Source organism: Erythrolamprus reginae, chromosome 1, assembly GCF_031021105.1.
Source record: "Erythrolamprus reginae isolate rEryReg1 chromosome 1, rEryReg1.hap1, whole genome shotgun sequence".
NCBI lineage: Eukaryota > Metazoa > Chordata > Lepidosauria > Squamata > Dipsadidae > Erythrolamprus > Erythrolamprus reginae.
This window is the reverse complement of record NC_091950.1, coordinates 337118957-337132210: the sequence shown is the minus strand read 5'-3', so window position 1 is coordinate 337132210 and position 13254 is coordinate 337118957. Positions and strand designations below refer to the sequence as shown.

Here is a 13254-nt window from a genome sequence, read left to right as displayed (position 1 = left end):
ACACCTTTGGCGCTGAATTCATAACAAAGCAGGGGTGTCCGAACCCCCTGCCCCGCCCAGTGGCGGGGTGCTGCCGGTGTGTTATTTTTTGCCAGCATAAGATGTCCACTCTGTGCGCTCGCCCTTGCGGGGGGGGCATGAATGCGTTATATGAGTCCATAAATCATTGACCATCCCATCCCATGATAGTCTTTTGTCTATTGCGGCCCGCATACAAAACATTTCATCATATTGAAGCCAGGCCGGGCCATCATATTCGTAGTGGGTCTTTACAATCGTGTCCATGTATTTCAGCATGGCTTTGGCCTGGTTAGGTTCTTTCTCCAATTTAACATAAAAATAGGTCATGAACCCATATAACCAGGAGCTAATGCTTCTGTCCACCCTTGTCTTTTTTTGTTTCTCTGTGCCCCCCTCTTCCTCTTTTTCCTTTTTGGGGACCTCCCTGTTCAGTAAAGAGAACACATCCACGTATTCCCCCCTCCAAATTCTCTCCTTCACAGTGGGGTGAAGATGGAACCCGAGCATCGTGGGAGAGTAGTTCCAGGCCGAGGGGGAAGTTTCTGCCTCCCCCCCTGACTGGGTGTTTGCTTGTGCCCCGCTCTGAATTGCCATGATCGGGGTTGGGGCTGGTGTACTGATGCCTTGGGGGGCCCCCAAGTTTGTCTCCCCAGTAAAAATGCCTGCAGGCTGTGACCCTGTGCCTTGCCCACCAGACCAAACCCTGTTGCAAACCAAGTCAGTGTTCGAGATCGGTGTGGTGCTGCTATACTCACCCACTGGTAGTGCGACTCTGCCTTGTTCTCCCTGCAGGTTCCCTGGGAGCCCGCCTGACACCCCAGGAGGCTCTGAAGTTCCACTGGTGCCCGCTGATGTCCCGGCTACATTCTGGGATGTAGGCCCAGCACCTCCTCCTGATGCTTGATTGCCTCCGGCTCGCATCCAACTTTGCATCACCTCCATGTGGTCTAATATCTTAGAAAGTAAATTATTGTTGAGACCTTCACCTTCGTTTCTCCCACTATTGCTACCCGTAGCCATTCTGGCTACATTGGCTTCTTTAGCCTTTTGCGTGGGAACCGCTCTACGTTTGGGGCGGGATATGGCCTGAGGCTCCACATTCTTTCTCTTATCCTTTCGTGGAGCCATGAATGCCAATACTATCAACGCTTACTTAAATTGAAAATGTATCCTATAATACAGTAACCGTGACCGTAAAGCCAATGTCTCTGAATAAGTAATAAATCAACTTAGCCTAAGTAACAATGCCTCAATACTAAATCCAAGAAAACAAAGCCTTAGGCAGGTAACACCCCCCCTTTCTTTCTTTCTTTCTTTCTTTTTTTTTTTTTAAATAAAATAAAATTAAATTAAATGTATATATCTAACGACCGGTAAATTGCCCTTTACGCACCCAAAATGATGTGGTCCACGATAAATGAGAAAGTAATGCAAGGCAACACCCAAATGAAAGCACCAAACTGTTGGATTACTGGAAAAATTAACAATGCCGGTAATAAAAGGCTATGCTCAGCTAGTACTCCGGCCTAATTGGCACTGGCTTAAATTTGCCTTATCCTCGGTTAAATTAGCCCCACAGAGGAGACTATTGCCTCAATTAAGCAATTAAAGTATAATTGTTTAAATATATATATATATAATAAATTTAAAGTTCACTTAGTTTAATAATTCTTAAGATTATGCGAATTCCAAAAGGTAACTTCGGCTTGGTTTGTAAAAAGACCCCTCCAAAAATAAAACGTATACAATTAAAAACTATAAACAGGCTGAGCCTGCTAATAATCACCAAACAAATTCTAGGGGAAGGAGGGGTATTTGTAGCAAAGCACAGAAGATGCAAATTCCACCAACAAAACAAAACACCAGGCAGACTCAAACACAAGAAAACAAGGCTAATCAAATTAGCTTGTCCCGACTAATTAACTACAAAATTAAATTAGCTGCCAAAACAGAAACCAGAGAGTCAACACCCCCCCCCCCAGCTACTTGCAGCCACGAGCAATGGCGACGAGACGTCCTCCGGTGATCCTGACTTCCTCTTTTTCGATCCGAAAGGCTGCAGGCAGTTCCGGACCTTCCGAGGGCAATCCGGGTTAAAAGGCTAATCCTGCTAATAACCACAATTAAACTTCTTAAAGGACCACAAGGAAAATTTTTAAACGCAAACCCAAGTGTTAACCCAGTAGCTTAACTTAATTAAACTCTAAAAGAAAGTAAAAGAAAACCAAGAGCCCAACACCACCCAGCTACTTGCGGTCACAAGCAATGGCGGCGAGACGTCCTCCGATGATCCTGCTTTCCCGCGAAAAGGCCAAAGGCGACTCCGGACCTCAGAGGACAATCGACCGATCTGGAGGGCGAGCCGGGAGCAAAGGGGCGAGGGCGAGGGGTGCAGCCCCTGAAATACCCCTCCCCTCGCTCCCGGCGGTCCCTGCGAGCCAACCACAGCTCGTGGTGGCTCAGATGCCTGGCGCCCCGCCAATCAGCTGGGAGGCGGCGTCCTGCCCCTCCCAGCTGCGGCGGATTTCCAGCCGGGGGGATTCTTCCCCCTGCTGGCCAGGCAAGCTGTTTTGCTGCCTAAAGCAGCGCGTGGGCGCGCCTGCGCTCTGCGCAGGCACGCCCAGCTGGGAGGCGGTGTTCTCGCCCCTCCCCGCCGGCGCAACTATCGACCGGGCGAAATCGCCCGGTCTCTTAATTTTCTTAGCAAGATTTTGGAAGTGGTATGCCATTGCCCACCTCCTAGTGAATGTCTGGACCAGGGTCACTGAGTTGTTTTTATGCATTAGGCAGGAATAAAACTCTGTCTCCTGATTTCTAGACTAATATTATAACTACTGCACCAACTGGCTCCTATTGGGAGTGGTACAGAAATATAAAGTATATATTAGTAACAAATGTAATGTTAAAGCAAATGGAGCCTCAATTATTCTTCTCTACATAAGCCAGTAAAAAAAAGACAACCCTACCTACCAAGAATATTTCTAGGATCTTGCCTAGTTGCAACTGGGATTGTAATGCATCATACTATGCAATTACTGTATATTGTGAGGCAGTTTTAGCATATACCGGTACTTCAAATTGAATTCTTATTTTTGTTCAGCAATTATTTAATTTGATTAAGCAGTACAATAACTCTTCTTAAAAATGACATCAGTGTTTAGTATTTTACTGTACATCTGTTACTTACTTTTTTCTAATTGTTGATGGTAATAAAGGCTGACTGATGGACTCTAGTGTAAACATTGGTGCACCATGTGTCCTTGAAAACATGTGTTATGGTAAAAATATGGATGAAATAGCCTGGTTGAGACTGTACTATTCTGCCCTTTCCCAAATCTATCTAGTAGATGCAATCTCCTTTCATTTTATACCAGTGTAGAATATCCTAAAAATATAGGATTTTATTTTCATCAGATCAACAGAAGATTGTATCGTATTCATATGCCATGGTCTTTATCATCTTCTGCGAAGAATTCTTTTAATTTTGCCAGATGTGATGCTCCCAGATGTATTGGACAAGCTGATTCATCCGGACATTCTCATAGTTCTTGTGAATCATCCATCTACTCTCATTCAGCAAGGAGTCATTAAAGTAAGGAACCCATGTGTGTGTGTGTGTGTGTGTGTGTGTGTGTGTGTGTGTGTGTGTATGAGTGAGCTTATGAATAAAAGAAATGACTAGAGAGAAACATTTATGTGTTAAAGTAATTAAGAAGCAAGGATATCCCATTGAAATAGAAATTAAGAACACTGCTGAAGTTAATCATATACCGTAATTTTTGGAGTATAAGACACACCTTCCCCCACCCCCCTAAAAGAGGCTGAAAATTTGGTTACGCCTTATGCTCGTAGTAGAGCTTTTTAAAACTTTTTTTTCAGCCCTAAAAAGGTGCTAGCAATCTTGCTGGCTTGCAGGTTTTTTTCATTGCTACTCCCTCTGAAGAAGATTTTTTCCAGCCGTAACCAGGGGATAAAATAATGCGCAGAAACTGATCAAACTAAAGATGCTAGCCAGATGAATACTTGGTAGATAGATTTCCCCCTCTAATTTTCTCAGAAAAATAATATATTATATTATATATATATATTATATTATAAATAATAAATATTTATAAAATGCCTTGGTCCAGAAAATATGTCCTTCCCCTTCTTCCTCCATTTTTAAGATTGAGAAGACCACCATGAGGAATCTGGGTGTCTTACAACAATAAAAATAATGCAAAAACCATAAATAAAGCAGAAAACAGATGAAAAGATCCCTAAGAGATAGCCATTCCAACACAACAGAAAAAAATCCAATGAGAACCTCACTGTCCATATTAAGCAGGATCTGGGGAAAAGTCTAGAAAACAGGATAAGAGACATAAGAATGCAAGTTTGCAACATCAAAATAGCATCAGGCATGAACTGAATTATGTATCTTTCCAGACAGATCTTTCTGCAGCATTTATAGCCCTTTAATCAGTAGAACATTCCTTTTGGTGAGAGTGAATACGAGTGAATACTATTGTTAATTTGTTTCACTTACAGCAATGATCTGCTTTGTGAACCTTTTCAGTTTTTTAAATTTTAGATTTAACTCTTCATAATCTTAAATAACCATCTTGTGCTTTGGAATTGCTGTATTATTTTTCATTGGGGAAAGTTAACCAGCAGAAAAGTTGTATTTGTCATGTGGAAATGGGATATTGTCACACCAGACTAGTCTTAATTTGACATAGGCTGAAAAAACCCATATATGTTACTCTAATTGAAAAAACATTGTACAATCTTCAAGAGGTATAGTGATACCTTGTCGTACAAACTTAATTGGTTCAGGGAAGAGGTTCTTAAGGTGAAAAGTTTGTAAGATGAAACAATGTTTCCCATAGGAATCAATGGAAAAGTGATTAATGTGTGCAAGCCCAAAATTCACCCCTTTTGCCAGCCGAAGCGCCCGTTTTTGCGCTGCTGGGATTCTCCTGAGGCTCCCCTCCAAGGGAAACCCCACCTCCGGACTTCTGTGTTTTTGCGATGCTGAAGGGGGATCCCAGCATAACAAAAATGAGTGCTTCACTGGCAACAGAAGTCTGAAGGTGGGGTTCCCCATGGAGGGGAGCCTCAGGAGAATCCCAGCAGCGCAAAAACGGGTGCTTCACTGGCAACTGAAGTCCGGAGGTGGGGCATCCCAGTGGCGGCGGTGGGTTTGTAAGGTGAAAATAGTTTGTAAGAAGAGGCAAAAAAATCTTAAACCCTGGGTTTGTATCTTGAAAAGTTTGTATGACGAGGTGTTTGTAAGACGAGGTATCACTGTACTTGTTTACTAAGAACAAATTAAACTTAATTTCTTGGAACTATTCTACTAATTATTTCTGCACAATTACCTACTATTATTTAAAAGTACTTGAGATAATTTTTTCTTTTATAAAGTTACAGTTTTCACAATGTTGTATCTATTTCTTAACTGGGGAAGAGAATGTACAATGTTTTAAAAGATCAGACTGCAAGTTAATCTAACAAGATAAACCTGTTCAGGGTACATGCTAAGCTCTCCTATTACTTAAGAAATATAAAACAGTTTGGGATGGGATTCCCCCCCCCCACCTATGCATTTTTTCAAGCATTTCATTTTGTTAATTCATTTTATGAAAGCTAAGTAATGCTTGAGAGCTTTACAAATAATTTAAAATAACAATATACTTATCTGTGAGACAGTACAAATCTTGTTCCAAAACTCATAATGTATTACAAACCGCAGATCTTTATTTTTTCTCTCTCTAGCTTTTGAACACCTATTTCAGCAGAGCAACTAAAGAACAAAAAGAGAAGTTTTTGAAGAACCGAGGTTTCTCCTTGTTAGCTAATCAACTGTATCTTCACCAAGGAACACAGGATCTTATAGAATGCTTTCTAGAAATACTTTTTGGTCGATCAGTTGGCCTGGATGAAGAGTAACTATAGCCTTTTCCCCTCTTTTGATCAATAATAAAGAAAAATAAAGATTTGGTAAATTGTTGTAGGCATATAACATTTATGCCACTCTATTTCTAGAGATTCTGAGTAATTCAATGATTAGTTAAACCAATTAATGCAGTTATTATAAAGAGTCAGTGTGCCACCCTTACTCTGCTTCAGATTCCTTTTTGAAGTTGATTGATAGGTGATACTTTTCCTTAGTGGCTTTCATATTAAGAGACAGAGTAGTAAGCTTTGAGATCTTGCAAATAATATGAAAATATGTAACAGTCTTAGTTTTGTACCCTAAAGGATGAATCCAGCAAAATTAGGACATATTCCAGATTAAACTCACAGAATGTCATTAGACTAGTGTGGCTTTTAAAGCAGTGGAAGGAAGGAAGTTTATAATTCATAATATGAACAGTATTATTTCACTGTTGTTCAGTGTAATTTTTGTTCATGGCCAATACATTTTATTGATAGCAAAGCTTTATTTCATTATTATGCTAATAGCAATTTCATTAGCTATTTCAGGCTAGTAGTCATTTGTATTGCTTATAATAATATAGAAGCTGAATTAAATCCTAAAACTTGCCGTGGTAGCTAAATAAGTAATTAAAGGTAATGTAGTGAATCATGTTGTGTAGTTATTCACCACTAAAAGTTCCATTTATCCATACAATTTATCACTGAGTTAAAGTTACTACATGTACATTGATAAATTCATATTATATTTCTATTTCTTACTGCCAATAGCAATACATAATATTTCTATTTTTTAAAATGTAAGCTTTCTTGCTGCTTTGAGTTTAAGATTGCATTATTATTGTTTTTATAGCTTTGATCTCGAAGATGTGAAAAATGCTGGACATTTTCAGAAGTGGTGTGTCATTCCTGTTCTGGGCCTTATTGAGAATTCCCTCCATGATTGCATCCTGTTACATAACTCCTTTTGTTTCCTGCTGCAAATCATAAATTCTTGTCCTAAAATGGCAGACATGCTGTTGGATAATGGCTTGTTGTATGTGCTCTGTAATACTTTAGCAACACTTAATGGACTTGAAGCCAAGTAAGTGGCACAGTTACTTTTCTTCTGTTGTAGAGCATGCGATAATTTAGATTACTTTTTAGATATTCATGTGAGTGTATAATCTTGCATGGAATGGCATGAATTGGAAGAAGACATAAAGCCATTTATATTGTAGAATCTGGTTATTTGAAGGGCTGGCTCTGTTAGCTATGCCCAAGCAGAGTAGGTGTGCTCCAAGTCCCATTAATTAAATATCTTCTTTTACAATGCCCCCATTACATGGGGGCATTGATTAATTAATATGTTACATATTATGTAATTTCGAATGGAGTCACTAAAAATAGCTTGAGCCATTGGAGTGGGGTAGAGCTGAATCAGTGAAACTTGGACTTGGGACTAAAATATGGGGTTAAATTAACTGATTTTATCTTTTCCGCAGCGTTCTCTCAAATGACTCTAGATTGCTTGTGTGTGATATACAGCAGCTACTTGTAGCAGTGACAATCCATGCTTGCAGCTGTTCAGGAACGCAATATTTTCGGGTTATTGAAGATCTTATGGTATTACTTGGACATCTGCAGATGAGCAAGAATGACAGAACACGGAGTAAGCTCCAAATTCCTTCGCGTGAATAACCTGTTTGAATTATTTAATCTTTGAAATAATCAGAAGAAATTACTGCTTGTTCATTTAATCTCTATTGCTTTCAGAAATGGCAGTTAATTTGCAATTCACAGTCTTGCAATCAGCCGTAAAGTACATAAAAACTGTAGGAAATCCAGATTCGGAGCACTTAAGCCATTCACTCCCTTTACCATTTGAAGATCATCAGACTATATTTCAAAAACGTAAAGGCATTGCGGGTAAGATTCTTAACTCAGAAATCTTTGACTGTGATTTGGTTACTCACTGTTCTGGGGTGAAGTGTACGGTATTTTTAAAAGTTTTACTCATTGAAGATGAGTAAACATTGATATATCTCTACAACAAAGTATTATCAAAATGTTTGATACCAGCTGCTGTGGCCTAGAGGTGGAGCTCTTGCCTCACAATCAGGAGGTTGTGAGTTTGATCCTAGGTAGAGGCAGACGGAGGGCAGACGGAGGTAGAGGCAGACAGAGGGTCTCCTGTTTGGGCAGGGGTTTGGACTAGATCAGCGAACCTTTTTTTCTTCAGGTGCTGAAAGTGTGTACACACATGCTATCTCACGCACATGTGTGCCCACACCCATAATTGCATGGCATAGGACCAGACTATCTCCGAGACCGCCTTCTGCCGGATGAATCCCAGCTACCAGTGAGGTCCTACAGAGTTGGTCTCCTTAGGGTCCCATCGACCAAACAATGTCGGCTGGCGGGACCTAGGGGAAGAGCCTTCTCTGTGGGGGCCCGGCCCTTTGGAATCAGCTTTCCCTGGAGATTCGCACTGCCACCACCCTCCTTGCCTTCCGAAAGAGCTTAAAAACTCATCTTTGCCGCCAGGCCTGGGGGTTCTAGATCTTTCTCCTAACCAATGAATGCTTTTAGTATAATTGTTGAATGAATGGTTAATGGAAGTTATTTTAGATTAGAATTTTAAAGATTGTTTTTTAATGTATTATTAATTGGATTGCTTATTATAGTTTCTCGTATATGCTGTGAGCCACCCCGAATCCTCGGAGAGGGGCGACATACAATTCCAATTAAATGAATAAATAAAATAAATAATTCAATGCCCCTGTGCCCTGCCCCCGCGCATGAACAGGCAACCTCCCCCGTGCTGCCCCATTCCCCATGCATGACCCCCACTGCTCTGTTTCCTGACTTCCTGTGGGCCCAGTAGCCCCATTGTTTGCCCTCCCCAGGCTCCAGAGGCATTCTTGGAGCCTGGGGATGGTGAAAATGCCCTCCCCTGCACCCTAGAGGCCCTCTGGAGGCTGAAAATGCCCTCCCAGAGCCTCTGCACATGCACACAGGAGCTGAGCTAGGGCAACTGCTCATGTGCCAGCAGTTATGGCTCCACGGGCCACCTGTGGCACGTGTGCCATATGATCTCCATCATGGGACTAGGTGATCTGCAAGGTCCCTTCCAACTGTGTTAATCAGTTAAATGTTAGTTATTTTTATGACCAGAATCTCGTAAATCTCTCTGTTTTAAACCTTTAGTTCATTTTGCTAAACCATTCTGCCTTATATAAAGATCCTTGTCAAAAGAAAAAGAAACTTTCCCCCTTGCTATTACCACTAATACTGTGGGCTCCTAATATTTACGATTTTAAATTTTATCAAGGCATTTTATCAGTGAAGTTTTATTTCATTTTCATTTTTGAAGCAACACGAACATTTTCTATTGCTCAGTCTGAGACATTCCTAATGAGAATGCATACGATTGCAAATGAGGAACTGGAGTTTATGATGCTGCATAGAATGAATCAAGACAGCTCTCTTTGTGCCACTGAAGCAGAGCTTATACAGAGGTTACAGAGGATTACTGTACTAACCACCAACAGATTCATGTATCAAGGTAATAATATCTTCCCAACATTTTTATGAAAATTAATCCACAGTGCTATTACCAGTGTTTTAAACGATTTTTTGGAATGCATTAAGACACATCACTTGAGCAATAGGTCAAACTGCAGCAGAAAGAACCATACATTGTAATTATTAACTAAACAATATATTAAAAATAGCCCTAAAGAAGGATTATGCAGATTATGGTTCATTATAATGTTGGATGTTTTGTGACAGAGTATTTTGCATGTCCTGGCTATTGCTTTTAATTGAAAAATAATCATAATAGAGGCAAAAGTGATTTAAAGTGCTAGTTTTGAACTGCCTATCATTAAATTCTTCAGCATATCTCCACATCCCATAGGGAGTTGTCATTCTTAGGGAATAAAAGGTAGATCAGATTCCACTTTTATAATTTAGTAAACCAGGGGACTTGAAGCAACTGAGGAAAGGATGGAAATGAATGGTGGGGAATACAAATCTCAGGATAGGAAGAAACTAGAAACAGAAAGACTCAATTGGAAAGATCAATGGCAGAATATGCTAGACTAAGCTATGTCTTGCTTGAGAGAGGGAGGGTGAATGTGCATTTATATGGGAGAGGTCCAGAAAGAAATGATAGAAATATTGCACATGATTTTGGGGGTCCCGATTACACCTTGGTCTTGTGTTTAGATTCTTGGATGAATTATTTGCCTTTTACCATCACCAGCTTTGTCTTTATGTGCTGTAGCTATCCATGACATTCATTATGTTAATGGCAAATCTTTCCCTTATGGTAACCAGTAGTTTCTAATGTTCTATATTTGTACAACTTGGCATTTCTAATCCAGTTTATGACTCTGGATGTAATGGAATGCATAGCTTTCATATGACTTTGTTATTTGTGGTTTTCACAAAATACTGGTTGATTTCCATTCAGTTCTCCACCATCCCTGAGATAGGAAGAGTTTTTTGTAACAACAACGGATTCAGTAGGCAAGAAAGCGGTGCTGCAGAAATAATTTTTTTTGCTTAAACCCAGGTGTTTGTAACGTAAAAAGAACTGCGGAAGCAAATATTGTTTTTCATTTAAAAAGAGTTCATTGTTTTGTTCACATCTGTAAATACAATCTTTATGTTTGCTTTTAATCAATAAACATTTATATTTAATTAAAAAAAGAAATAAATACAAAGACAGCAGTTAAATTAGATCAATTAATAATCTAGTTCTACAATACAAGTCTTGCTTTTGCTCCATTCTTCTTTTTTATTTTCAGGAAGTTCTACTGTATTTTTCTTCTCCCTGTATTTTTAAAATATTTCAAATCCTTTATTTAGATATGTTTGCACATTTAAATGCAAGATGTTAGTAGAGTTTAAAATTTGAAGTGAAAAAATTATGTGTTGCCTGTCTTACCAGCTGGCACTATTTTAGCAGTGACTTAATGTATTTTTACACATCTTTCAGTTACCACAAAGACTTTTCAGGCTACGTTCATTTTACAGCAAGGCTGTAGTTTGCATTAAAGGCTGAAATCCTTTAATGCAAACTAAAGAATAGAATAAAATTCAATTGTATTCGATTCAGTTGCATTCAAAACTGTTATTTTCTGTAATCTGTCGGCCATGCAAGTACAGTTTGGACAGTGGGATGACTGTGGCCTTGGATCAAGACAATCCAGGTTGACATTGATTGTACAATCCTTTTTTTCAAATTTGCAGACCTTTCTCAAGATTGCCCTGAAATGATTGAGATCCCATTCCAGAATAGATCTTCCAGAATAGTTGCCCAACAGGACAAGACTGAAAAAGAGGATGAACAGAAGGAACTAAGCCCAAGAAACACTTTCTTGAGAGAAATGTTTAAAATAATGATTAAAGGAATCGGATTATCTATTGTAAGTGGTTGTGCTATGTATTACCTCCTAAACTTCATTACTTCCTCTGATCCAATCTTACTGCTTATTGTAGCCTAGACCAGTGTTTCCCAACCTTGGCAACTTGAAGATATCTGGACTTCAACTCCCAGAATTCCCCAGCCAGCATTCGCTGGCTGGGGAATTCTGGGAGTTGAAGTTCAGATATCTTCAAGTTGCCAAGGTTGGGAAACACCGGCCTAGACCACATTAGGCCCTTTGACTATCCTTGTCTGATCCACGGTGGCAGGGAATGGCAGTGGAGAGGGTGACAGCACCTCTCCACAAAAGTCTCCGTTTCTCAGTTGCCCCCAAGGGAAAATTAATTGCCCACCCACTTTGTAGACAGACATTTCTTCCCTTTTTATTTCCCTACCTTACTTTTAACCAAACAGCGATACTCATCCTTTTAGGCTCCATGGACTGACAGCAGGGTGGGTGGGTTTCTCCTAATCCCACACGTGTGCAAATAAGGCTTTACACGCTCACCTGCTGGCTTAGGATCTTGGCGTTGGGGACCCCCATTATAGAGTACCTGCTAGAATGTGTCAGTATATCTGCCTGAGGTGCAATAAACTTTGAACGGGAACAAGCAGGTAAATAATAATTTACCTGTTGCACATTATTCTAATACAGACTGTACAGAATTACAGCTTTCTAAGTTTTCAATCTATCGTATTTTTGGGATGCACCTTAGTTTTTGGGGTGGAAAATAGGAAAAAAATATTCTGCCTATCAGGTATTCAATCTGGCTAGCATCCTTAGTCTGGTCAGCTTCAGCACATTCGTTTCCTTGTTTTGAGCAAGGTAAATAACAGCTTCTAAAGCATGACTGATATAGGGAAGCAATGGAAAAAGCAGGCAAAGCACCTCATTAGGGCCGAGAAAAAGCTTTGAAAAAGCTACATTTTGAGTATAAGACGCACCCAAATTTTTAGCCTCTTTTATGGGGGAAAGGTGTGTCTTATATTCTGAAAAATACGGTAACTAGAATCAATATTTTGTTGGGTGGAGTCATTCCAGTGTTGGTTGAAGTCCTTCCAGATGTTTTAGTAAAGTTTATGGTTTATGTGATATGTATCTTTGTAAAAACAACAACAATCCTTTATGAATACTTCATTTTAGTAAAATGCTTGTATTGTATTAGTCAGGTGTTTTGTTCTCAGATGAGAAAGAAGAATCTTGGGAGATAACTTAATTTTTCTCATGCCTAGGGCACTTCCAGATTAAGCACCCCCAAGCAACAGTGGAAGAAAATTCTCTTGTCTTGTAAGGATACTTTTCGAGTGCAGCTGGGGCGACTGCTTGTACATGATTTGTCTCCAACACGCTCCTTGCAAGAACGAAAGCACACTTTGGCATTCTTACATGAAATTAACCACCAGGAGATATTGCGAGAATGTTTAAGTACAACTTTGCAGGTAACAATTCTAATGCTTTTAAAAGCTGGAAGGGAGATTGCTCTAATGTTTTTTTAAAAAGAATTCGGATATTTAAGTACTCACCACAATTTAAGTACTCCCCAAAAAGGCTTCTAGAGTTGTTAACCTGATCCTACGCAGCTTCTGCTCCGGCAATCTCACACTACTCACCAGAGCCTACACAACTTTTGCCAGACCCATCCTTGAGTACAGTTCATCTGTCTGGAACCATACCACATCTCGGACATCAACACCCTAGAAAATGTCCAAAGATACTTCACCAGAAGAGCCCTTCACTCCTCCACTCGAAACAGAATGTCCTACAAAAGCAGACTATCAATCCTAGGTCTAGAAAGCTTAGAACTACGACGCCTAAAACACGATCTAAGTATTGCCCTCAAAATCATATGCTACAACATCCTGCCTGTCAATGACTACTTCAGCTTCAACTGCAA

The 13254-nt window shown here is 39.9% G+C and overlaps 1 protein-coding gene across 3 annotated transcripts in view; it reads left to right on the top strand.

The window, feature by feature from the left end:
- Positions 1 to 13254, top strand: part of LYST (lysosomal trafficking regulator) — a 128446-nt gene that overhangs the window by 70541 nt on the left and 44651 nt on the right. For all 3 annotated transcript variants that reach the window (XM_070733990.1, XM_070733989.1, XM_070733991.1), the window contains 8 exons: positions 3436 to 3613; positions 5782 to 5951; positions 6797 to 7027; positions 7428 to 7594; positions 7699 to 7851; positions 9299 to 9490; positions 11185 to 11360; positions 12593 to 12799. In XM_070733990.1, the coding sequence (XP_070590091.1) occupies positions 3436 to 3613; positions 5782 to 5951; positions 6797 to 7027; positions 7428 to 7594; positions 7699 to 7851; positions 9299 to 9490; positions 11185 to 11360; positions 12593 to 12799 (1474 nt within the window). The remainder of the gene's footprint in view (positions 1 to 3435; positions 3614 to 5781; positions 5952 to 6796; positions 7028 to 7427; positions 7595 to 7698; positions 7852 to 9298; positions 9491 to 11184; positions 11361 to 12592; positions 12800 to 13254) is intronic.